This window comes from Calliopsis andreniformis, chromosome 1, assembly GCF_051401765.1.
Source record: "Calliopsis andreniformis isolate RMS-2024a chromosome 1, iyCalAndr_principal, whole genome shotgun sequence".
NCBI lineage: Eukaryota > Metazoa > Arthropoda > Insecta > Hymenoptera > Andrenidae > Calliopsis > Calliopsis andreniformis.
The window spans coordinates 7555322-7582809 of record NC_135062.1 but is presented as its reverse complement, the minus strand read 5'-3'; the positions used below and the strand labels follow the sequence as shown (position 1 = coordinate 7582809).

Below are 27488 nucleotides of genomic sequence, written 5' to 3'. Positions count from 1 at the left end.
GTGTCCTGACTGCAACTAGGAAATGAGTATACAGCATAATTATTTTAAATTTAATAAGAAGTTCAAAAACTAAAAATCCAAAATTTCTTGCTACCCATTCAGAACAATAATATAAATAATTAAGTACTTATGTATAATAAAAATAATTTAAATAATACGCAAAGGTGTTCAAAATAACAAAGTTCAAAGACCCTTTATAATATTTAGAAAGTTAAATGAATCTTTAATTAGGTTTTACTTCTCTGATACGTTCACAAAAATAGGACATTTTTCAGAAATTATCATATTTTAATAAGTACACTTAAAAATTGCACCTTAAATAAAAATCGTTTTGTATTTCAAATACTATCATTTACCCTTTATTTTTCATATTTTCTATATTTTTGAATATTATATGCATCCTCTAATTTTCTACATTCCTGAAATATCTATAAATACACAAAAATTCGTAGTCTATATTAAAAAAAATCCAAGATCCATTAACAACATAATATTCCACCCAAAGAACTACAATCTTCGCACGTGATGCAGCTTCAACGACCATCTCCTTACACCCCCAATAAAAGCCAGCCATCCAATCCTCCCACATCACCTCGATACAAAAGCTCGCGCCACAGCGTTCGAAGAGTATCCCAGCCTCAGCCGATAGCGATCATCCCAACCCGCAGCTGCACGTCGCGTCGCGGCGCCTGGGCGAAGCACAGAGCGCCGCTGCACCGAGCAGCCCAATCGGCGTCGCGGTGCAAGCGTCGTCCATCCTAACAGCACATGCGCCCTCAACCCTCTGGCCGCGGCGACGCCAGCAGATGACACTGCGATTTCACCCCTGCTCGTTCTCCTCTCTCTCCCTCTCCTCTCCGCCGTCTCACCGTGTCCCGTCCTGGCGGCTAGAAGCGACCAGGGGAATACGTGCAATTACACGCGGATTTTCCAGCCTCTCCATCCCATCGATCCTGGTGAGTAATCGTTCCGTATTCCGCCGACCGAGATCTCTCTCACGAGAAAATGGGAAAAGAAAGAACCGTCGCGGAGCAGAGCGGGCAAATCGCCATCCGCGGACGCGGAAGTCGCCAGAGCCGGCTGGCCGACGACATATTGATTCGACCCGGCGCAATTTCGCCCCGTGTGCCTCTGGACATGGTGATTCGAGTAGGATTCGAGTGCTGAAGAATTCTTGGCCGATCGATGCGCGCGAAGGAGTCGACAGTCGAGGGCATATCGGTGGCGATCGTCGATCGTCTCGGGGGTGCGAGCTGAAATCGCCAGGAACTGAGAGGCGTGCCGCTGGTTCATTGGCGCGGCCATTTCGCGAGGGTGTCCGATCGTTGTGACGCAGTTGGAGATTCGCGGCTTATTTTCTCGAGTATATTTCACGCTGGAGATTCTTGGCTATGAGGAGTTCTCTGAATAAGGGTTCTGAGGATTTGATCGACTAGTCGAGAGGTGAGTGACGAAAACCTGCGCGGGGTGCCGCCGGTTCCTCTTCTCGACTTAACCTCGCTTCGGTTGCATCGCGAGAGCCGCGAATTGCGTGCAAAGACTCCCCTGAGAGCACTTAGGCGTTATCGCGGTTTGATGAAACCCTTCAGATTTAATGGGCAGTTAAGTGTGTATTGAAAGTCGAAATTGCGAGCTGGAATCGCTGATCCACGAAATGGCTGCTGCCCTTGATTGCTCTATTCTTAGAAGTATTGATAAATGTTTTTTGTAGTGATTCGATGTACGCTAAGTCGTTGCGTAGAAGATTTCTATTCGTTGGAAGGCTTCCGCTGAGGAAATTTGATGTATTGTTCGGGGACAGGAATCTGGAAGAATATCGATTGACTTGGTAGTGGGTCGTGAGGACACCATGGGAGTAAAATCGAAGTTCAATTCTGAATCTATAGGCTAATTCTCGAGATCCATGGGAAATACTTTGGAAGAAGTTCGAGAAGTGGCAACTGAACCAAAATATCAATTTTAATCTTAAGTAATCTTTAACCCCAGTAGGATCCCAGGAAAATGGAATCAAAGCTCTACCTAAAAGCAGTATGCCAATTTTCAAGGGTTCCCTCACAAACTTGAGGAAAAATTTCAGAAAATGAAAACCCAGAAAAATATCTATCAAACCATTACTGAATCTCAAGAACGTTTCATTGGGGTTGAATTCAAGACTCATCATTGAGTCAGTAGATCCCTTTTCAGCAATTTATCCGAAAAATTAGGGATAAGGATCAAGAAATGTAAATCGAGAAGAACATCGCTTCTAGATCGCAGGGACGTTGTTCTATGGAAGTGAAATCGAGGCTCGGCCATTCCATTCGCTCTTGGAGCCTCTGCTCTCTTCTTTTTTCGAGGTTTCGACCGAATAAACGCGCACACTCCCGAGTACTTGTATTTTCGACGTGGTTCGCGTGTCGCCCGTTCGACGAATCAATACCCTTCGAGGGCCGCGAGCCAGTCTTCGTTGACACGTAAATATTAATCGTCTTCTGGTGATGTGTACGCGCGCACAGAGGCATCGATAACGTGCAACGAACCCGTGTCCACCGTTCGTGTCTCCCTGATGAGTGAAGCTGGTGATGTAAGTTCGATCGGCGTAATCCGCGAGGAATCAGCTTGTAATCCAATTTCAAGTAATAATAGCGCACGTATAGGCTAATTGAACAGTTACTTTTCGGTCAGTCTATGGTAAAGGATCGATAATGGGGAATTCGTGACATGGTTTAGGGATTAACGATTGCGCATAATTTCAATTTCGATCTCGTTTGAGGAAAATGAAAGAGTTTGCCTTCAACAGGGTATTAGTGTGAAGCTAGGGTGTTGTTGAGGTTTTTCCATACCTACATGTATGGATATGTATTGTAGTAGCTCTGTGACAGATTTTGATTGCTTTAATCAGGTTAGTACTCTGGCAGAATTTCAGAACTAATTCCAAGGGAGTATAATAGGGAACTTGGTGACTAATTCCAAGAACTAGTTGATATGTAGCTTGTTTCCTAAACTGGCATCTGAGGGAAGTGGAACTTGCGTCGAATGGGTAACTATAGTATACTATTTGAAGTTCGAAGAAGCTAAAAGGGAAGATAATGAAGTTTGCAATTATTTTTCTCTATAATTAAAGATTGCAGTTTTTTTCAAGAAACTTTTATTAGATGCAGCGGGATAGATATTAAAAGATGAAAGTGAAAAATGTCGAGGAAATAATAATTGTGGTATGAGTTCTTCATTTCTTTAATTTTTTTCATCTCGGTTTAGTTTACAAGTTGCATTTTTATAATTAATATAATTTAATATTTGTCGTTTTCATAACATGTGTTGTTAAAGGGATTAGGGAGGGATTAGTTAAAGGGAACTATTGTCTCACAATCCCTGACACAAAGGAACAGGTAGAAGATTATCAATATTGTTGAAATGATGTAACTATTTTCTGAGTGAACGTTAAAACCTAATGTTAATCTAATATTATTCAATTTATTTAAAAAATCTAATATTTTAAGAAAAAAATTAAATATAGTCAACCTGAAAATTGTGTACACATTAGAATAAACATTTAAAATTGAAATAGAGCCATTATATCACTTTACATACTAATAAAACCAAATCGATAAATTTAATAATTGATACATTATTCTACTGTTAAAGAAAGATTACTTAAGTTATTGAATTTTGCTTATAAGTTTTGCAAAGAAAATTAAATAAAGACCAAAATTAGAGTTTTCGTATTAAAATGATGGAATTTTATTTTTGGTGGAAAATATCTAAAGGATGCAAATTTTGTAGAACTTTCAAAGAACACATTAATATTCATACTTTAATATGCTTTACTACTTTATTTTAAAATTATCATCAAAGAACTCCATAAATGCAAAGTATTTCTTTCGTCTTTTAATGATGTTATTTAGGTACACTATTTTAAACATTGCATAAAAATGATTCCATAATTATTTGCTATTTACATCAAATCATTAATGAGAAAATTGAATGTAGTTAGCTATTCAAAAATGTAATCATGATAAATCGATAGCAGAAAGCTTTGCTCATAGCGCTTACGGCTTGCCAGTAGTATAAGCCGATACGTGGTCAGCCGTGGCATTCCATCTGCACATCTCATGGCAAATTAATCTTTCGATATATTCCTGTTTAATGAACTCGATAACGAACAGTGTTCTATTCATATGGAATTCCACTCAATCAGTAATGGATTGCAGGACCAATTACACATACAAGGAAAGGGGGCAGGCTATACACATACGCGGTGAATTAATTCAATGAATCAAGTGATTTCTGCTTTATTAGCTCAATTTGTATTATGCTGTATTTGAAATTCGAATATGCGAAAGTATTAAAAAATAGTAGTAAAAATTACTAGTTTACCAATTTTTACCATAACTAGGTATCTAGGTATGCTTTTTTTATTGTACTTAGATATATTAATATGTAGCTACCATCGAAGGGAAAATAGGAAGACAGGAAATAAATTGAAGAAACTAAATATCTACATACTATACTAAAAATTACAGAACTCTCGAAGAATGGAGTGTTATAAAAATTAATATTCTATATAAGAAAAAGTAACCAAACAAAAACATTTCGGGACTTTTAACACTGAAATTTACTTAATCGCAATTATTCAGCTAAAAGTCCTCATCAAATTGAATCTTTGCATTAAGACGATTATACTAGAGCCTATACATTATATCATACAATAATCACAAACAGAGAAGCACGATCAAAGGTATAACAGAAACCATTACACTCACCACTGGAATTCCACCAGAGAAAGAGCCGAGTGGAGCCAAAATCGATAAGCAAAATCGCACTCGGTTGGAATACCATCTCCGCGCTCAGTGACACAGAAAGCGTATTTCCACCGGAACATTGTAAAAGCTGAAAATAATTGTCCCCCTTCGGCTTCCCAGCGCGACGGGGGATCGATAACCGCACTCGAGCTTTCACTTTCCCGCTTTTCCTTCCAGGCAACTAGAGCGTCGACATGGGCAAGGAGAAGATTCACATAAACATCGTGGTGATCGGCCACGTAGACTCGGGCAAGTCGACCACCACGGGCCACCTGATCTACAAATGCGGCGGCATCGACAAGCGTACCATCGAGAAGTTCGAGAAGGAGGCGCAGGAGATGGGCAAAGGTTCGTTCAAGTACGCCTGGGTGCTGGACAAGCTAAAAGCTGAACGCGAGCGCGGCATCACCATCGACATCGCTCTGTGGAAGTTCGAGACAGCTAAGTACTACGTGACAATCATCGACGCTCCTGGCCACCGAGACTTCATTAAGAACATGATCACTGGGACGAGTCAGGCGGACTGCGCGGTGCTGATCGTCGCAGCGGGCATCGGCGAGTTCGAGGCTGGCATCTCGAAGAACGGGCAGACCCGCGAGCACGCTTTGCTAGCCTTCACGCTCGGCGTTAAACAACTGATCGTTGGCGTTAACAAGATGGACATGACTGAACCGCCCTACTTAGAGAGTCGCTTCGAGGAGATCAAGAAAGAGGTGTCATCCTACATTAAGAAGATTGGTTACAACACTGCTTCTGTCGCGTTTGTGCCCATCTCTGGCTGGCATGGGGATAATATGCTCGAGCCCTCGCCCAAGACGCCGTGGTACAAGGGATGGAAAGTGGAGCGTAAGGATGGTAACGCTGATGGGAAGACGCTTATCGAGGCGCTCGATGCTATACTACCGCCGTCCAGGCCCACTGACAAGGCCCTTCGTCTGCCACTTCAGGATGTGTACAAGATTGGCGGTATTGGCACCGTGCCAGTTGGTCGAGTGGAGACTGGTATTTTGAAACCAGGTATGGGGCGCTGAGAAGTCTAAGGCTGTGTTTGCGTCAGGTAAATGGTCAGTCAACCGAGTTGATCAAACTGAAGTGGAAGAAAGTTGCTTATGTAAATAGAATTTTAACCAAGTTGCGACAATTTCTGATCGTTCAACTGGAAATAGCTCGTCTATTTCTTATTAAACAACTTGATGAGGCCGACCAAAAGCTGCTTGATGTAAACGCAGCTTGAAGGGTTAGGGGTTGGAGCATTTTAAGGAGAAGAGCCTTTTGTTGGTTTTGTTTTTGGCTTATAATAGAGTAGCGTTTACCCTTTCCATTTGAGGTATTCTTTTTAGATACAGACAATATTTGACGTTGTACTGGAGTGCACTTTGCAAGCACTCAAGTACACAGTAAAGATAAAGTTTGAGTAGCTGTAAAATTTAGCTAAGACAAAGCTCGCGTGTGAAGGGTTATATGGTAAGACTTTGATGGTTGCGTTTTTGGTTCCTTAATTTTTAAGTTTTAAAGCATGTATCTTTAAAATTTTATGTATTTATGAAGACAGTAATCACAGTTTTGTTTGTTCTATGAAATAAGAAAATGAAACGATTTTTCCTTGCAGTTATATAAAATGTACAATTGTAAATTTTTGAGAACTGAAATCGGATTCTTCTTGTTATACAATGTTCTACCACTAAACTATAATCTGTTTTTAAAAGTATAGTGTTAGTAGAAAAAGCTAATTAATTCAGATAGTTTTCTTAAGTTGACTAATATTTGAATATTAAAATAAAGATAAAATAAATACCTGAAGATACTAAGATATCATCACCTTGACGAGGAAATTCAGTTCAGTAGACTATAGCAAACCAGTGAATTACACAATACAGAAAAGCGAGAAACTCTACTCACAAATATGTTTCAACCATCAAAATGTTAAACATAATTTCTTCTTTCCGAAAGCTCTCTAAAAACTATCACAGATAATTTGCAAGAGTTATCTCTCATTCCATATTCAACAGTCCACTATACTGACACTGCAATGAAACTACTACTAACTTCTTTCCGCAGGAATGCTGGTGACTTTCGCCCCAGCAGCGCTCACCACCGAAGTGAAATCAGTCGAAATGCACCACGAGGCGCTTACAGAAGCGTTGCCCGGCGACAACGTCGGTTTCAATGTCAAGAACATCTCCGTGAAAGAGTTAAGACGCGGTTACGTGGCAGGTGATTCAAAGAATCAGCCTCCTCGAGGAGCCTCCGACTTCACCGCTCAGGTGATAGTCTTAAACCATCCTGGGCAGATCAGCAACGGCTACACGCCTGTGCTCGACTGCCACACTGCGCACATCGCCTGCAAGTTCGCGGAGATTAAGGAAAAGTGCGACCGTCGTACTGGCAAGACCACTGAGGAGAATCCAAAGAGCATCAAGAGCGGAGACGCGGCCATCGTAATGCTACAGCCTACCAAACCGATGTGCGTTGAGTCGTTCCAGGAGTTCCCACCCCTGGGTCGTTTCGCTGTCCGCGATATGCGTCAGACAGTCGCCGTGGGCGTTATCAAGGTAAGGAGTCATCAAGGAGGCGCGTTAACAAAGTAAGAGGAGGGATTTTGCGGGTGAAATTCTTGCATTATGCAGAGGTGGACAGTAGACTGTATTTTCTACAGTAGAGCTGCTTAATTCTTTTGTTGCGGACCACGCAGTCCCCGCCATTGGTTATTTCGTCCTGCTACCAATAGTTTGGGGCTCGATTCCACTGAGATGGATTTGGTGTTATTTATCCCATAATAATCCAACACAAAGCAAAATCTTTTACTGCTATGATGGTTGAGTGAAGTCTTCTGTACTTATTCCAGTGAGCTTGGTACAGAATAAAGGCTGATTCGCCTTGGCTTGGACACTTGACTGTGGTGACTGTTCAGGGGTGGATATATTTCGCAGTTATTCTAATAGGCTTTGCCTTGGAAGGATATGGGGTCCTTCGACTTCTCTGCTACACTCGGTTTAACCATCAGCTATACGGTTTTTTACCATCAGTTGAGTCAGTGTATACTAGCACGAGATATTAAATACTGCATATGAGCTGCCAGTTCATCACACACGACACACACGATGGGTTGCAGTAGGACGATTGTGGTCCATTTCCTAGAGCTTTTCAGGATAGGTAAATAAGTGAAGGAATCATGCTTAGCTCACAGGTTGCCAGTTGATCAGTCCAGCCTCACAGAGTGAGATTCGCCTCGCCGTGTAACTCGAAACGAGATCTCAGGTACCATACAAAGTTGAGAGAAACAGTTTTGCGCAATGACACAGGGGCCAAAAGTTGATCGAGTTGATATACGTTGGTTGCTCCTTGAATGATTGTTGGCATATCCACGAAGATCGCGAATGTTACCAGCCTAATTATACATATTTGGGTGGCTGTTAGGTTTAAACAGCAGATAGACTGTGGTGAGTGAATGTTTTTATACGACGTTACTGTCCGAATTTTTAACGTGTTCATCAATGTTAAGAAGACTGCACCAAGAGATCGACTTAGTTTGAAGGTTTAATCGACACTGAGTTCTCTAAGGTATGTTTATTATCCACTCGCGATATTCTTCTAGGACTCTTTCTTAGTTTCGGTCTTGCGATTGGTTTATGTCCTGGAGAAGGTATCTTAAAGTTTTTACAAGTTTCGATGGTGGTGAAAAACTTTATTACGATGGTCCTGCTTGGCTGAATTTTTGAGAGTCTGCCACCTGTAGGGCCTCCATGGCTCTACTGTTCCAGGTGATCCGTAATCAGCAAAACTCTTCTAGTCCTCCTTAGTTAGGGCTGGACCCCGCTGGAGAGGATTTGGTGTCGTTCATCCCATGTTAATCTAACCCAACCCAAAATTCTTTCCAGCTATGATAGTCAGCTAAAGTCTTCCATCCCATCCCAATAGCCCTCATCCCAATAATTCTGGTAAAAAATGAGGGCTAATTCATCTTTACTTAAACCCTTGGCTATTAGAGCTGCTTGGGTTACACAGTCATTTCGGAGTCACTTTAATAGACCTTGCCTCAGAAGGAAGTGGAACCTTCGTGCCTCCCTCTCACACTAAATGCCTCTCCTTAATAGTATTAACTACTGATAAAGTGTTTAACTTGTTTGCAGAGCGTCACCTTTAAAGATACCCAGGGCAAGGTCACAAAGGCCGCCGAGAAAGTCCAGAAGAGAAAGTAACCATCAAGCTTCCTCGGAAGCTGGCAGCCCGCCTCAACGAAGATATCATCCGTTCGGGCGCAGTACGCCGCGGCTGCTCCATTCAATTCATACTCGTCTAATAATAACGAAACCAAAAGTGAAAAGATGTTGTGCTTGCCCCTGTTACATTATCCGATAGTATTGAATCCGCGCATCTATCCGAATCTGCACATTCAGTTCACCCACGCCCCGCGCACGCCCCACATATGCTAGGTGAACGTTCCTTTCTTACGTTTTTACATAATTCTTACATTGACGAATATGTGTCCAATTACAGGTAATAATACTCAGTTCCCTTGAACTCTGTGTAGTTAGGTTTTTCAATTAAATATACGTACGTATGTACACGGAGGACAGATACACTGATACACGGCTACACATACACACACGTACACAGGATCACAGAGACACACGGACACACACGAGTACACCGAAGACGAGACGGGATGTCGTGCAACAATTAGCGAGACGCCGAAACGAGGCAGCAGCCCCCTCGAATTCACGCGATCCACGATAACGCAGGATCAAGATCTTGGTCGATCTAAGACGAGACAGTGATACCGAAACGATCGATTCTCTTCGTACGACGCGATCTAACGAACGCTCGCACTCGCTGCCTCGCATCCCCGACTTTTTAATCGATTCGTTTACAAGTATTCGTTAAGGCTGATTTATTCCAGAGACTTCTGTTGCCTCGCTGCGAATCATTTTCTTACTTATATAAAAAGGTATTTATCTCTAGTTAGAGATCATTAGACGGTGTCCCTATCCCTTGACGCGACTCTGGATGAAGTTCTTGAAAGAGAAGATTGGATAGGTGGTCCTTTGACTAGCAAGAGCTTCTTCCAAAGTCGCCTGCGTTAATCTCGGTACCCCTAATATTATAGACGCGTTCTACAGTTGTTTTGACCCTTAGCCAGTATTATGTTGATGTAATAAAAAAAAAGTTTTAATTGCAGTGTGTATTATTTTTCCTTGAGTCCTGTATGATTGACTCGTTCAAGAATGACGAACTGTTTTTTTTTTATGGAACTGTTTTTATTCGAACGATAATCGCGTAAGGTGAATGATTTTATAGCGATTAAGTACTTTCTGTCAGTCAGATGTTCTTTTAATGGGAAAATAAAATGAATATTAAATAAAGGTATAAGAGAACATTAAACTTATGTTTAATGTTTCTAGTATCACTGAAATATCTTAAATGGATGTGACGTCAAACTTGCATACTTTCATAAACTTTTCCTAATCTAAGTAGTTTCAATGTGAAATAATTTTGAAATTGTATATTTGGAATATTATATGCGTACTGATCAGTGAAGTGTAACATTTGATATTTTTTTTACGTGTTAATTTTCACATTAGAGATAATCGATAATAGATCCATTTTTAAATTGAGATTGTAACTGAAAGTCGTACTTAACATTTTTACTACCGATTTTTGTTTCCTTTGCGCGAGCGATTTCAAATCTTCGAATTTTTAAATTTCCAATATTCCACACTTGTAAAATGGCACTTCTGCAGAAATTACTAAAACTAATAAAAACAAAATTCATTCATTAAATTTCATTAATGGAACATAATTAAACACTAAATACATTTTTTAAATATTTTTAGGTAATAAATTTATATAAAATTACTAAAATTAACTTAAAATTCAACTTGGACCATAAAAATCTATAAGACACGACTATTATTGTACCTTGCCTATACTGCTACTTAATTGCTGAGATTTGCCTGATACAGATAAGTCTAAACTCTGCACTGATACTATTTCTATTCAATCATAATTTGAATAATTTCTCGATCCAGAATCTAATAATACGTTAGGTTTATTACATATGTACATAGATTAAGCTCGGCAATTTGCATTCAACGAAATGCTACTATATTCCCCCTTCCAGCAATTAAAGTCTCCTCTACTCTCTAAAAAACCAAATTTTGCAATACAAAATCAGATATAAATGTATGAAACAAAACTAAAAATTGGATAGTAAGTCACTAACACTGGTAGCAACTCTTCCAGAAGTTAAATTTAAAAGACGAATTTCATATATCACTCGCGCATTTAAATGTAAGTTTAAAAATCGTTACAAGTGCAATATCATAGAACAAAAATTCGTATATGCAACATAAAAACGTCACAAAACTTCTAATACCGGCAGTTTCAAGTAAAACAAATCAGTGATTATGCCAACATAACACAGTACACCCCAGATGGACATTCACCCAAGTAAAACCGTGTCCAATTACAACTTAACTTCAATGATTTGACAAAAACCGGTGTTTTCTGCATGGCAGAACTGTTGGCAGACCTAGTAGTCAATGGTTCTTACGTAAATCGAATTACATGTCGATCAAGACCACGAAATAATAAGACACAGCGAAGACAGGAATCCATGGAATCCAAAAAGGCAAAGCAAACGCGGCGATTATGGTAAATATAATTTATTTCGCATAAAATTCTTCGTTAACGTTATAACTAAACGTAGTATGTACAAATATATTTATAATTAATGCAATGATCTTACAAGAATTTAGTGTAATGCAGGTCTTGGTCAGTCTTTAATTGCCGAGGCCCGTTCTGCCGGGGCGTCGAACAGATTTCGACCCCTTTTTCTTGCGATCGAAATGCGACACAACGGTTGTTGTATTCGCAGAAACTAAAAACACTTTCTTCGTACATACGGGTATGATCACATAAATGGAATTCGTAAATGAAAATCTGTAGGCACTTCTGTTCGGCTAGCTAACGCTTCGAAAAATAGAACTTCCAGTTAGCCCATTGAACGTGGTTGAGCGCGGTTACAGTTCACGCTGAAGAAGCTCCAAGTAGCAATGTCGCTCGTGAGGATGGAAAGGTTCAGAACAGCTTAATACTAATTGGCAAACGTGGATGACGAAACCCAGACTCCTGACAACACGGTTGTCGAGCCAAAGAAAAGATGAATGGTAGCAAGTAAGGGACACAGATGGAACAGGTGAAGAAGGTTGCAATGAAGCATAAGTGGAAGAGAAAGAAAAAAAAGAGGAACGGGATTCGACTGCGACGATATCGACGACAGGAAAGGCACACCGAAGCTAAAAGTAACCCGGGCCACCGCGCCCTAATACTCTCTATCTCTACCTACGACCTCTGCATCGCTCTTCCGTAAATGCTAAGACAACCCACAGCCTCGGTAAATATACAAAAACTATCCTCGACACCTCCATTCTTCATGAAACATGACGCGGTACAGTGTCCGTCGGATCCTTAAAACTAGAGAACAAGAAAGAAAACGAAATCACGGACCCCGCGACGGGGTTAATGTTCCTCCATCGAAGTCGGTCTAACCGCCAGAGAAATACTTCCAATTATATCCTGGGTTCGACGATCGCCGTAAGACGATCGTGCTTCGTCGTCGCTCGCGTGCAACTACACCCACAGTATTTATAATCGCACGTCCCAGCTGTCGAACGCATGAACACACCTATGTACACGTATCGTCGATTGGCGCGAGCGACATAGAACATCGAACCACATCCAAGGAGTCCCACGTTTCCGACGCTTATGTTTGTTGCTGATGGGAGGGACTATGCTGGTACGACCACGCTGGCTGCGTCGAATGGTTGAAGTTCACCGAGATCGTCACCGGATGGAGAACCGTGTCTGGTCCAGTGTCCGGGATGAAGTTCAGATAAGGCCTCAGCAGGGACGCTTCGACAGTCAGCGGTACGTAGAAGGCGCCACCGTCGTGCAGGGCGAAGATTGGCACTCCGTGAGAGGAAGATGGCTTCTCGGCGTTGGGCGCTGGCGGAGGGCTGGACTTTATCCTCTCCGCGGAGAACCTTTGCTTGATGGAGCTCTTGAACTTGTAATTGGAAGGCTTGCAGTTGGTGGTCGGCGGCGTGCTGTGCGAATGAGTGCTGTGATTACTGTCGTCGCTCACGATCGCCGGCGGTGGGATGATATTCGAGCGCAGAGGGCGTTCCGGGTCACCGAACGAACTCACACCAGAGCTGGAGCCGTGGTCAGAGTGGCCGTTCGGCTGACACAGCGTGGGAATGCTGGCGTGAGCGAAGGTGTTGCCGTTCGCGGTGCCATTCGACGTGGGCATTTCTGGATGGGGGAAGCCTAGTCTGTCACCTGCAATTAGAGATGTGGTTTTGAGATACCTGAAGGACGGTCGTGGTAGCTGAGATGGGCAAGAGTGGTCTTAATAGTTTGTAGTCTCTTGGCGATTGATTGTCAGAGGTACTGATGTTGAGTATTTGGCTCCTATTGCCAAGATTTTTTCCCGTGATTCACTGTATAGATCAGAGTGGACAGTCACTGTATTTGAACTTCATTAACGAGTATAGCTTGGCCTCTGAATATGGTATTGATTGACTGTCTAATGAATCTTTATTCTTTATACATTGTGATTCTATATTTGGAATAGTCTAGCTCTAGCTATTTCTTACAGCTCAGTGAAGATACTTGGTAGAGGGACATATTGCACTGTCTAGTACACAATTATTGCAACCAGTATAGAAGTATTACAAATTTAATACTTCATAGGATGCTTTATTTTTTTCAGAAGGAACCTTTGCAATGTTTCATGAATTAACACTTAAGATATATTTTAGCATACAAGTATCTAATTTTACCCATCTATGCACTGGATAGAATTCTCTTCTTTCTAGAGTTCTCTACTTACTGGTAGCCAAGATCTTCTCACAATGCTGCTGTAGATGGTTGATCAGTTGCACACAGAGAGAGTCCCTGGCAAAGAAACCTTCAACTTCCACCAGGAAGTGCATGGTCTCGCTAAGGCACTCCTGGAAACCGAGCCTATAGTGTTCTGCTGCAGTAGATGCCACAGTTGAATGCGACACACTATCTACACTGTCTTCGGGGTGTGTATGCGCGGGTGGCACGGCAGGGTGTTTGGTTTCTGTGAAAAGTTAATGAAACGAATTTTGTAAGGTTACTCATTAAGAAAAGAGATTGAGATGAGGTAGTGATAACCACTTAGATTCGTTATATTGTTCTAAGTAATACCTTGCCGAAGACCTTGAAGATGCTTCATGTGACGGATTGCCATTTCGATGATCTCCGTCTTTTCAACCCTTCCTCTACCCTTCTTCAAGTACTCAGCTGGTATCAACCTGCTGAGATCAGCCAAGCAATTGTTCATGCGATCTCTTCTGCGTTTTTCGATGATCCGGTGAGACATTGGGTCTTGCTGTAACAAAAAATAAAAAACTATGTTAAATAATAAATACTTGGAAGTATTTTATAATTTTGAGCCAAATAAAATACAATACTTGATTTTTTAATTGACAAATGTTTCAGGATCTAATAATTTAAAGGAAATGAAGGGTAAAATAGAAGAGTATTGTTTCGCGAGTTCACCATAGCGAGCATGTTTATTTTTAAAACTATTTTTAGAATTGAAATAATTTTAATTTCAAGATTAAACATTTTTTTATAAAGAATAAACAATTATTAAACGAATAAATTGTTTGAATGCAGACACTTTAAGGGCTACCACCTTTCAACCACTTCTTTCTATATTTAATGTTCTAAAATTAGACACTTCCAAAACAAAATTGGAAACACATATTAAAACATAGGAAATTTCAAAGTAGTTACAAAGGGTGGCAACCCTACCTATCCACGATTTTATTTTCCAAAAACTGTCTTACAAACATCTTAACAAATTATTAATAACATCGTATTTACCTCACGAAATTATTAACAATAATCATTTATCAAGTAACAATTATCAACACTGTGCCGCTTTGCGAGAGCACCTTATGCAGTTCCTCGAGGAATTTCCCACAATTCCCGACATGACATTAATCCAACATAGCAACGATTTTGACAGACTGCCAAACGGCGTTCACATAATTAGACAAGTGATCCACATTAAAAAGTCGTCGCTCTATACTCTATTTATATTCTAGCACATTCTACCCACATCCTATTCACGAGGCTCACAGTCGACAATCAAACCCAACAAAAGAAAACCATCTCCGTCAAGTAAGACATCACGTCTCAAGAATTTCATAACAGCCCATAAAAAAAAGAACCACAGACACCAAGTACGAAAGAAAGTATCACCTCTTTATTCAAACAGCGCCTCTTCCTCAGCGGCGGCGAGTGCACAGCCGCATCGACGTGGCTGTTCGTCGGGTAATATTGCATATTCAAAATATTATCCATGCTATGCGTCACCATCGTGTTCCGCGTGTTCAAGACACAAAGAGAAACGAAAGATTCTCCTTTCGGCGCCTGACACGCAACAAATTCAAAGTCTGCACTTGTATCCTCTTTCACAATAATTTCTTCAAACTTCTCTATTCAAATCTCCCTTAAATGTCTGTCCCACACTGTCTCAATCTCCTTAACGTCCAAAAACACACTGGCTAAACGACAAAGATCCAAAGTCCTCGAAGCCTGGATTCAACTGAAGTTCACCGAACGTAGCTCTTGTATAGAACTGTTGAGCGAGCACAAGAACTCCGCGAAAGCGAAGATCGTTCGCGTTGCGATGCTCGATGCCGCGCTACGACGAGGCTGGCGATACGATGCGTGCTTCGATATGGCACGGCCAAGACTGCGATCCACGGCTGGCGGCGCTTACGTTCCTTTAACGAGGAGGGAGATGTCGCTCGTCGATGACGCCGCCGCTATCACGTGTTGTAAACGCGAGGCGTTACGCCCAACACGTGAGGAAACACGTTCCATCGAATGAGTCTATTCGGGAATATTATCTTCCCTCGCGCCGTACTCCCACCCTTAACAGGAGCCGCTGGGTTCGCCACCCGTTGGACCTCTTTGCGGAAAAAACGATGCTCGCACAGTCGGGAGAGAGCACGTTTTTATCCGCGGTGGAGAGCACGCGCGCACTGCCTTGAACCAGATACTCGTATTCGAGAGAGCGACTGGTACGCACGTGACGCGACGCGTTGGCGTTCGTGCGAAAAATCGCTTCTCGGTCGATGGGCAGCAGTCGAGGATGGAATATGGCCAAATACCTCGGCCTGGGACTCGTGAAATGCTGTTCTGCCGCGTTTGGTTGCGGCGCGTGTTAATGGTATTGTGAGGATGGACGTTTGGCAGAGAGAGGTGGGGTACAGTGGAGCTTAGATTTGGAGGAGTGAATGCAGTTCATTGTGGTCGACCCTTTATGGTTTGAAGGATCTTGTGGTTATTGTTATATTGCAGTTTTTGGAGTAGGTTATTAGGAAGTGTTTGAATAATATTTCTATTGAGTATAAACATTTTTTTAGAAAATTATTGTTATTAATTAATAGTAATATATCATGCTATCATATCCTGGTAGCATATTCTGCTATTTGTTGAAATTTTATCATAAAATATGCTTAATATTCCGGTAGTTATATAAAAATCCTTCTCTGTAATGTTTTACATTGATAACAATATGTATTACTAATATGTACTACTGTTATTACCAATTAGTATTAATTATTGGTGTAAAATATTACAAAGAAATAGAATTTTATGTATCTAGTAGATTTATGCTAGGTTTTTAATTTAAGTGGTTCATAATTTAAGTGATATATTTCATTAATAAACCAGTATTTTTCAATGCGTATGTCATCATCCCTATAATAATAGGAATTATATTCCTTTTCCATTTAGTTCTCTTTGTAGTAAAATGAATTGATATGCATGGAAAGAAGAAGACTAAACTAGATAAATCTGGACGTGAGAGGCACTTAAGTTACTTGCAGTTTGTTTTACATTACTAAATCTATGTTCCAATTAATTGTTTTTTCTTTTATTATGAATCGCCAACTGTTTAAATAAAAAATAATTATCGTACTGAGTTGGTCATTATAGAATTTTCTATTTAGAGTTGTTCATATTGCGGAGAATCTACTGGATTCTACGAGAAAGTGCTGTGAGTAAACGAGTCCCGTCAGAGTCAGACGAGAGAGCGACGATGACCGTGGCCGCCAGGAATTTAATCAGCAATTTATGAATGCGAGCCTTAGAGTACAATTTATACTGAATTTGTAATTACAACAAACTTCTTATTATTTTTAATTGATTCATTTCTATTCAATTATATTTGTTACGATGTATATCAATCAATAGAAATTTATACAATAAGTGTATTTAGAATTTTATAATTGGCTATAGATTTATCGAAACAAATTGTATAGAGTATAGAGACTATTCAAACCAACACTAACGATTTGAATTTTTATCCCACTTATCACATTCTGAACAATAAATATTTTTATTACATTTTTCTGACAACAAATCTTTTCTTCGAAATTTATTTACAACCACTTGCGATCAAATATCACAATATCTACTTTAACTTCATTAAAAAACAAATTTTAAGCCAGATACTCCACTTCACGTTTAATAACCTCTTCTTTAACCTTGTGACGTCAATACTCACTGGGCATCACGAAAGCTATCTTATTATTACACGCATTACGAATGTACATCTACGATATTTCAACCCACAGTGGTGTTTACAACAAACTTCACAAAACGAGCGGGTACGATAACGGCACAGCTCGACGAGCCAGGATTTTATTCCTATCTACATGACGTACAGCAATGGGACTCTCCCGCGCAGATTAGTGTTACTAACGCGATAACTCCGCTATCAAACTCATTATAGGCATTCACAAAGCCATCAAATTTGAAGCTTCCTTCGAGAATCCCCGCAGCAAAAAGGCCATAATGGTTGTTACCGAAACGTTCATAACCTTCAAGTGGAAAATGCTTTCGCACGCCAGACGTTTGGCGAACGTTCGCGACTCAGAACAGCGAACCCCTCTAATCAGAACTCCTCGTTGACCCCCGACATCCATGTTTCTACGTATTCGACGAGACGCGAGCTCGCGATCCAGGAAAGGAGTGGAACAGTGAAAAAAAACTCGCTGGGGAACCGCTTTAACGGGGTCGAGTTATCAGCGTTCCGGATAGAACCAGACCGAGGAGATGCTCGCTGGCATCGTAGCTTGCGTTATGACCAGGGTTTATCGGCAAACGCTTGACCGAGGTGGCCCCTTACAGTGTTTTTCAGAGCTGTGCATCACCGGATTTAACGGCTTCGCCACGGCAACAACAAACCGACGCTACACGCTTTGACGCGTTTCTATTTTCAATCGGGAGACGTGGAAAAATCAGAGGCGGTTCTTATCAGCTGAAGAGCTGCCGCGAACTGCCTGACTATGAGTGTTCTACGATGTGAATGAGCAGACCAGGCTTTTGGTAGCCGAAACAGCTAGGGAGCGTGTGACGACATGGACAGTAGTTCTAATTTTAAATCTTTGGATCTTGGGTTATTTTTTGTTCGCTGGATGTGTATTTAAAATTTCAAGCGCGTTTCTGATTTTTATGCAGGTTGATAATTAATGTGCAATATTAAATGTTTTTTTGAAGCAGTCTGTTTAAGAGATTGCGGTATCGGGCATGAAAGTTGACTATCAAAAGCGGCATTGAAGTCTCCAAGACTGTGGAGTTCTCATTTTTATTAAGTGGGGATTTTAGTTCTGGCTAAATTTTAATGTGAAATTATATATTTTAATATCGTGTTTATAATTTTGTAATTAAGAATGCCTTTCCTTGAAACCTTGAAAATTTTTAATCAATATGAAATGTTGGCAACTCTTCAACTTAGGCGAATTTAGAGATCTTATCATGTAATTCAATAACTAATAATCTCAACCATAATGAAATTATTATGCATTGTATTATGTACTTTTTACTCTTTTTTCGTATGCAGATTTTTCGTCAGAAATATATATTAATTGTATACTTACAATTCTTCCAAGATCTAACTCATTTCTCAGCAATTATTAGGTCAATTCTTACGATCTTAATTAACAAAAATAATTTCCATATTCGATAGAAAAATTTTACGAAATATTTTGATCATAACAAAATAACTTACAGTGAAGTTACTTATGGGACAATCTAATAAAAACTAAAACAATTAAGTAACCAAAAAGGTATAGAAGAAGATATTGCAGTAAAATAGTTAATAAATAATCTTTGAAATATTTTGATATGTGCTCAAAATATCCCAGAAACAAATATTTCATATTTACACAACTAACGCCCAAAATTATTTCAATTCTACTCCAGCTAGAAAAATTGACTCGATGACTCATCGTAAGATAATTCTTAATTCTCAGCTTGGAACACCGATAAAACGAATGAAATCTAGGGTCGGTTACACGAACCATAGATAAAACCTTCCCAGTGTGGTCTCATGGATTATTCAGCAGAATTCCGCTAAATAAACTGAAAGTAAGATAACCAGAATACACGTGTCGTTAATTTTAAGAAGTCTCGTTGCGAAACGTGTTTTCCACTTCTCGATCCGGAAGCGCTTCCCACGAGCGACTGGTAGCGTAGAAAACACGAGCGACCTTGATGGAAAACATGTAACAGCGTCGCGCAGTGATAAGCTCGTCTAAATGAAAATTCAATCGAACGCAGCGGCGGGTGGAGGCAACCAGCGCACAGAGGATCTAAACTAGCCAAGTGATTCGAGGACTATTTTTATCAGAATTCATGTCGAATTAATGGCAAAAATAACAAGCATTACAGCATCGAGGCTAAAAAAAGTCATCTCTGGAAGAAAAGACGTCTGTCGACGTTAGCGAGTGTCCCTTTTCGCGAAACTAGTCTAACTTTAGATTCCCTGGTCTATCTGATGTCCCTATCGTCGGATGATCACGTTGACTGTGGAAAGTACGCTTATAAGAAGAAACATGTGACCGTGGCTGATTGTGCATGGTGTACTGTGAATAAACACGTGCCGTTTTCAGCAACCCTGACGCAATCTGACGCGCATTATTTCTGTCACGCACGAACGCCCTATAACTACCGTCGTGAATAGAGCAATTTAGAGGCTATATTAATCGCTCTCACCATCAAATTAGCGAGCTAAGAAAATCGGGTGTATTTCTGCTACAATGTTCTTTCGATAAATCATGTTTCTAATTCTGTAGAGACAGATTGATGACAGATACACGTTATGGACCGAATCTGCATTTATAAATTCGAGTAGAATTTATGTGCTCCATTAAATATAGATATATGTTTAATTTAATCTTTGTTATTCAGGAATTAATCTCTTTCACTGTTTAATATTTTAGAACGTGACAAAGGACCATCTGTTTTTTGTGTCTATGGCACAGTTCGTTGCGTTCATTTGACACAGACTGTTTAATAAACTGCTAGTCAAATCTCTACTCATACTCCTAATATATTCATCACTGGGTTGATTAGTGAATTGGTAATAATCGATTGAGTTTTAGATAAAGTTCTATTTTAGAGGAAAGTAATTTTAACTCTATTTCGACCCTCTCTTGGAAACCTTATTCAAATCAACGTTTGTTATTAGCAATAGCACTATGTTATGAATGCAATTACTGAGATTTTGATGTAGGTAATATGAAGAGATCTAAAATGTAGATGTTACCAATAGGTAATTTTACTAAGTGTTTCTCAAAATTAAGAAACTTTTGGGAAAAGATATAGATATATAGAAGAATGTTACAAATTTAATTAGAAATTTTTTGTTGCTGAATTATAAATTGTAGTAGGATCTGTGCGTTGCTTCGAAATTTTGAGAAATTTCATTTTCTATTGTGTTCTGTTTCCTCATAGCAGCCTGTCAACTTTTCATTCATTATTGTACTGTGTTCTCACTAGAAATAATCTAACTCAATAAATATAAAACCTATTACGTATAACTAAATTTAAAGCCTATTAAGTCTATTAAGTTATTAAAGTTAAATTACAAAAAATGTAATAGTAATACTAATCATTCATACGATTTATCGAAAGAGTTTATAGAATTCAGCTTCTTGAGCTTTAATGTCTTTAGCAGCCAATTTTTTGAATTTGGAAATATGGAAATGACTCGCTTCTTGCTTTTAGTTGTACTTTCCTACTCAACATAATATTTAATAATTCTAAGATGAGCTCTCCAGTTTATTTCCCAATAATACACATGCTTCACAAAGAATGTGTATTCAGGTTTTCTCCAACATTATTGATTCTCCCACTAATTCTTCGAGTACAGTTTAATTAAAACTTGAACTTCATTTGCATTTCTGAACGACACTAATTTACATAGTCTAAAAATGAAAATAATTACAGGCTCTTTCAAAAGAAAATACGTTAATTAACTCCAAGGGGTCAAAGGAATCATCGGCACATACATATGCATGTGTTTCCGCATTTCATATGAACTCCAAGCCTCACATGGCAAGCATCCATCATATAACGCGAGATTACATCTTTTCGAAACGTAATTAAAAAACCACAGTGCAAAAGTTAACTCCCCACGAATAACATTCCACATCGTCCCTAGTATGTGCAACAATGTAAACCTGACGAGAGTCACGAGGCGTGATGCTCGAAGAAAAACAGATTCGCGGCTCATTAATGCCGCGGCCAGTGGCTCGATAACGTTGTATTAAAGTCCAAACTAATATTATTTTTCAGGATCTCGAGACAGTCTATTATCGCGGCGGTCCATAACGTGATTAACCTCCGATCGACTATCGAGAAAGCTTCGTATCGACTTCGTTTAATGGCACTCGCGCGAAGTCCACAACGATATCCGGTAACGACGCACTTGTGTCCCATTCGTAGAAAATTCATAATAATCGTTACGTCTACGTCAAGCCCTCGTGACGCTCCAGGCTGTAATAAAACTTCAACGAAGCACGTGACAAGAGAAAACGAACTCCCCTTTTGTATCGCGATAAGGAAGGAGAGGGAACCAGCGCCGGATGAAAAAGATACGAAACGTTGCGTGATCCGTGACTGAACAACGCCACCGAATGGTTTCGAGCATTGCTGTGACAAAATAGTGTCACGCGAAGGTGCGCGAGTACCATTGACATTCGAACTATATTGGATTATTAGGAAACGTTTCACAGGTCATAATAATGAATCTAGCGTTGGTATCACGGAGCTTGAGTTCCTTTTCATCCAATTGTGCTCTTAATCTGTACAGAAATTTTCTTGGCTACGGATAAAACAGAGAAAGCAGTTAGTAATATTTAATAGATATTTATTACCTGAGAGTATAGCGTCTTAGATGTACAAATATAATATAAATGCACTGTGTTTCGTGAACAGTGTTTCTTTCCATTTTATTTTGAATGCACTAGGATTATAGAAATTGTTACTGAAAAGCTGTTAAAGCTATCGAAATGATTTGAGTGTAAAAATGTTAAAAAATTTTTTTAAAAAACAGTACGTATATTTTAATTTTTTTTTTTTTTAATTTAGTTAGATATAGTATGTCATAAATAAAAACCCTCTTTGAAAAGGACAAAAATATTTTCATGTCCTAGAAATAAGAAAATAAGAAATAAGAAACTAAAATAGAAATTAAAATAAGAAAAGGACATATTCTCCAAAAACTAGTTCCATCGCAATATGCTTGGCTTATAATAAACCCTTCCAACCCAAAGGAACCCATTTCCAATTCATATTAGTACCTCTAAAGCCTTATTGTACTCCTACCTATAATCACATCTCATATCTTAAATTAATTTTCACGTTCTTCATCCAAAATAAAATTCCTATCATTTCGAACCAAAACGTGACACAAAAGATGTTATTATTCATGCACTAACTTACGTAATATTCTCTCGTATCAATTTTTCTAAACCTTCTAAAGTGGTGAAGGTATTCCCAGAATGAAATTACGTTATACCCATATTTATTTAGTAATTCATGTTCTTCCGAATCAGACACCTCAGATTCTCAGAATTAGTGACTTTGTTTGTTTTTAATATAGAATTTAGCCCATTAATGACTAGATGGCATCACGTGTAGAATGGATGAGCAACACGCAACGCGACACGTGCAAATGACGAACGAGAGAAGATAAAACGTATCTCTAGCAAAAGCTGAATCACACACGCTCGTGTGTAACACGGTAGCAAAGTATCGCACTCTGCGACAAAATTTTGCGGCATTCTATCAGAGACGCCTATATTTAGAGCAAAACTATGAAATAATGATAGGTGTCTTCGCCTATACCTATAGTAAACGTTCTTATGGTCGGTCTATAAGCGGTCTACGATGGCTAATATCCTTTACATAAAGATTTTATTTAGTCAGACCAGACTATTTTAGGAAACGAATGTCATTCGATGTTGTCGCTAGCCTTAATTCTAGATTTCTGCATACGTAGATGATATTGTATTCGTAGACATAAAGCAGAAAGTGAAATCGATGAATTCAAGTTATCGGTATAAATAAGATTAATGTAAGAGGAAGACCAATACGACGATAGAAATAAACTAGTGTTTTGAACGCTTTTAGGGCTGTGGATATTAATAGAAGTCCGATCAATGCAAACGTTTACAGGCGTTCAAGGAATATGTTGCATATAGGGTGTCCTACTTTTATCTATTATTGAGAATTACTCGTAAATTCATAATTAAGTAATAACGTAAGTATTAGCTTACTTGTGTCAAAAAGATATTCAGAATATATTTTTACTGCAAAGTGGTTAGTAAATTCAAAGATTTTGGAAAAAATATCGAGTGCATTAAAAATTATACAATTTCTTAATTTCAGGAATATGTTTGTGAGCTTTGCCTTCTATGCATTCACCTATAAAAAAATTAATTACAGCAGAATATGTGCCCTTCAGAACTATTCAACCCTACTTTGACCATTTATTTGTGTAATTAATAATTTACAAATAATTTACAATTATTTATACTTATTTATATTTGTATTCATTATTAATAAACGAAATAAGCCCTTTAATGTAAATGCATGATAATTAGTTGCAGGGCATTTGTACAAATAAATAAAAAATAAAATTTAGAATCTGATGCTTAAAATTACTGAACGATGAAAAAATATCAATCGATTTACAGAGCTTATTAACATTCATGAAAATTCTATTAACACCATTGTGTTCCTCGTAAAACGTATAATGATTATTAGAAATAATTGATAATTATAAATTAGAATGAGACATTACATACATGCAGTAAAACTGACTGAATTTTCTACGAAAAATGCTTGCACTATATTCAAATTTCAAATTTCACAAAAAGATTTAAAACCTCTTCATATATATAACTGAAAAAAAATATAAAAATGAGGAAGTATAATGGAGCATAATAAATCTACTCGTGATTTGATGTCGCATATGCAATTCAATTCACGCAAGAGAAAGCAGAGGTAAATGAATAAAAATAAGGACAAACATCCAATTATTGAGCTCTATAGATGCATTCAGTGTTTAAATATCCTCAACAACCATCTTCATCTTCTCATCTTTCTCACAAATGAGCAATTTTTCGATCACGTTCGTCTCGTTTCATAAATATCAGGTCGACCCTCGACCTATGAGAACAAAACGCGAGAGGAGACGCGAAGGTTCTCGAGGTACCTTCGAAACTCATTGCGGAGCGACACGCGCTCTGAAGTTCCAGGAAACTTTAAGAGGCTCGTGACTCGAATTATCTCGATGGGCTCACATGTACATCGAGAAACAGGGAAGCCAAGAATTACTCGGGAACGAGATAGGAAAAGATAGGTTAAAGGGATATAGCCAGATAATGACGGAATTTGTCTTTTTCTATTGGCTACGAGAGATGAACTATCAAGAAGGGAAATATAGGGTGCTCTGAACTAAGGGTTAAACTTGAGGTACATCTGCTATAGGAAATCTTGAGAATTTATTATGCAAAGCAGAATTTATTACGCTTTCAATCTTGAGAAGGAAAATTGATGATGTTAATTTTATTTTTATTTTAATTTAATTAATTAATTAGTTAATTTTATTTTATAAAGCAAGGATTGAATAGGTTTCTTAAAATTTGTAATTCGTTATGAAATCAGCTTTTTTTGAATTTCAGAATGAACTCTGTTTACTAACTGAACAAGTTGTAAAAATGCATGAATGATATTTGCATACAATATGTGCAGAATGATAATTATAGAAACATTGTCAATTTCTATTTTATTGTAAAGAAAACGTTGAAAAGTATTTATAGGTACATTTCATCGACGAAACTTGTTATAATCTACTAAAAGATGACTGTTAAAATAAGTTTTTGCAAAACAATTAAAGTATTAATGCAGAAAAATAATTCAGAGAAGGAAAAAGATATATTGAGGGTTAAAAGTTCACGAAAACTTTCTACTTGATGTACGAAAATTTCTATTATAGTTTTATAATCTATCCAAAGATTCAATCACTTATTTTCCAGACGCCCTATATACCGGAAGAACAACTTACTGCACTTTGATAGAATTAATGTGGGTCGTTAAGAACTCTCCAGTGGAGCAGCCTTTACGACTTCTCTCATGCAACGCGGTCACGTGTATCTAATGAACAATTATAGAGTCGACCACACTATTTCTTTTCCTATATTTTTGCACAGTTCCTTCCGGGAAGCGAACAGCCACGTGATGAATGACTTCGTCATCTTCAATTAACCTCCGTGGATACAGAACACACGTGCGCACCTTCAGATATTTTTAGATTTGAATACTGTCGGTAATTGATAAGAATATAATAAGGATATTATGAGGAGAAAATACAAGCAATAGGTAACTCTAATAATCTTATTTTTAACGCTATTTTTTAATAGTGCAGCTTTGTACTAAGAAGGTTTTTAGAACAAAAAAGTAAGGCAGATATTTAAGAGAAAATAAAAGTAATAGATGATTCTAATAATACAGTAAGTACATGTAACTAAGTGACGTAAATTGGCAATCTTGAAATACAGACGTGTTATTAAAATTGCAAATATTGAGAATCGTCATAACTTCATAAAATATTCATTCATTATTTCACACAATTTTTAAGTTAATATCATAGTGATACATACAGAAATTTAAATAAAATCTTCTGAAATTTTAGTTAGTTAATTCAATAATTATTTAAACAGAATCCAAGAGTTGAATATGAATTCCACCATTTTTCATCAATCTTCCAAGCCTTACCTATATCGAGGAAAAGATTCTACAATTTTGTTCGACTTAAATAAAAATAGCTCTGAACAGGAAAGAAATTTCAGAGGTATTTTTCCCCTGATCCACCTATGTATAGTTTCATCCCGCTAATTAAGAATATTCTTGTTTGGCGAGTGTCTATGACGTCAACCTGAAGGTCGATCCTTCGTACTAATCTCGGTCGGTTTCGTCGTAAATTCACCTCACGTTGCGAGCCGTCATTGGCCCGTGGTAAACATCCGATGACGTAGGGGCTGTATCGAAACCCTGACTCACTGCCGGAGCCATGACCGAAAATCGAAGTCAGGTTAGTCAGGTATTCCCCGGCATGAATCGCTGGGTCGATGCGCAAATCACGTACGCGACGACGAGCACGTACCCTTGTAACAACGCGTGCCAAGCGAAATAGAAGAAAAAGGATCGCGCGTCGAGGATACACTCGAAGAGTTCAATGGACAGCGTCTCACGCCCGACCAGGCGGTGTGAAAATTACCACCTTGTGAATCACGTATTCCTGCTTGTTGCAAAATGTCTCTCGCTTGTAGCTACACAGATATGTAACTATTCCTACAATCTGTTCTTGTTCCAATGTAGACTGTTTTATACAGTTTTTATGCTGTATTATGATGTCCTTGGAATCTGTTTTTTTAAGTGAATCAATTCTAGTTGTGTAAATGTCTAATGGTTGACATTTTGATACTGTATTTGCCGAGGGAAACGATTAGTAGGTTTATTAATGAGCTTCTAGTAAGTGGAGCGTTAATTAGACAGTTTTCAATCGTTTGTCTGCGACTGTAGGATTCATTGACTGTAGTTTGTGTTGAGTAAATAATTGTTTGTTTTATTTTAGAGTTTTTTAAAGATGTCGTTGGATACAGTTGAATGGAGTCATCAAAGTATCTGATCATGGTAGTTATTAAATAAATGTTATGTACAAATATAGGTACAGTAAAGGGAAGAATTATGTGACTTCTATTTTTGACAAACTTTTAGTAAATACTTTAATAAGACAATGAAATGTTAAATATTTTTAAATATAAAGGGTATTCGACTACAGGTGACAGAAATTTTAGTGGGTGATTATGACAGAATCAAGAATAAAAAGATTGTGTTTAAGGTTTCGTTTTAAACTTCGTTTGAATCGTTGAGAAAACACATAAAACTCGCATGATATGTGTCTGACTTGAAACTTATTCTACTGTTGATTTGGGCTAGCAAGGTCAGACCTAACGAAGTCAGTAAAATAAGTTCTGAGTCAGACACATTTCGTCTAAATTTTAGGCGTTTTCTCAACAATTAATAACTCTGAAACGCGGCTTCAAACACTTTTTTACAATTCTTGATTTTCGTCTTATTTTAGCGTGTAGAATTACCTGTTGTCGAACAGCTTGTACACATTATGGTAAAAAAAGTTAATGCACGAGCTTCCTTTTCCTGTACTTTATTGCCGGATGCTTTATGACGAACTACATGTACATGCACGATTTTCGCTTTTTTGTAAATTTGAACATC

At 38.5% G+C, this 27488-nt stretch overlaps 2 protein-coding genes across 7 annotated transcripts in view; one reads left to right on the top strand and one right to left on the bottom strand.

Moving 5' to 3' along the window:
- Nucleotides 1-799: 799 nt before the first annotated feature.
- On the top strand, nt 800-9959 carry Ef-1a-f1 (translation elongation factor eEF-1 alpha chain). 3 transcript variants are annotated; one of them, XM_076377303.1, is made up of 4 exons: nt 800-956; nt 4959-5798; nt 6840-7333; nt 8912-9959. In XM_076377303.1, the coding sequence occupies exons 2-4, from the start codon at nt 4976-4978 to the stop codon at nt 8978-8980; spliced, it is 1386 nt and encodes a 461-aa protein (XP_076233418.1). In that variant the 5' UTR covers nt 800-956; nt 4959-4975; the 3' UTR covers nt 8981-9959. The 3 variants fall into 3 exon arrangements, with proteins under 3 accessions (XP_076233418.1, XP_076233424.1, XP_076233432.1); XM_076377309.1 differs by lacking the exon at nt 800-956 and adding an exon at nt 1058-1443; XM_076377317.1 differs by lacking the exon at nt 800-956 and adding an exon at nt 2430-2563.
- A 980-nt stretch (nt 9960-10939) lies between these two features.
- Cwo (transcription factor cwo) overlaps nt 10940-27488 on the bottom strand; it is a 73543-nt gene continuing 56994 nt past the window's right edge. The window contains exons 1-5 of one of the 4 annotated variants that reach the window (XM_076375779.1): nt 15087-15797; nt 14706-14851; nt 14022-14205; nt 13678-13914; nt 10943-13124 (exon numbers count right to left, since the gene is read on the bottom strand). In XM_076375779.1, the coding sequence (XP_076231894.1) occupies nt 12547-13124; nt 13678-13914; nt 14022-14196 (990 nt within the window). In that variant the 5' untranslated portion in view covers nt 14197-14205; nt 14706-14851; nt 15087-15797 and the 3' untranslated portion in view covers nt 10943-12546. Of the gene's footprint in view, nt 13125-13677; nt 13915-14021; nt 14206-14705; nt 15028-15086; nt 15802-27488 lie in introns of those variants that run through there. The other 3 variants (XM_076375759.1, XM_076375769.1, XM_076375751.1) reach the window with 3 other exon arrangements.

Coding starts and splice junctions, on each gene's coding strand:
- Ef-1a-f1 (XM_076377303.1), top strand. CDS start 4,976: ATGGGCAAGGAGAAGATTCACATAAACATCGTGGTGATCGGCCACGTA. Junction 5,799..6,839: donor GACTGGTATTTTGAAACCAG/GTATGGGGCGCT, acceptor TTCTTTCCGCAG/GAATGCTGGTGACTTTCGCC. Junction 7,334..8,911: donor TCGCCGTGGGCGTTATCAAG/GTAAGGAGTCAT, acceptor ACTTGTTTGCAG/AGCGTCACCTTTAAAGATAC.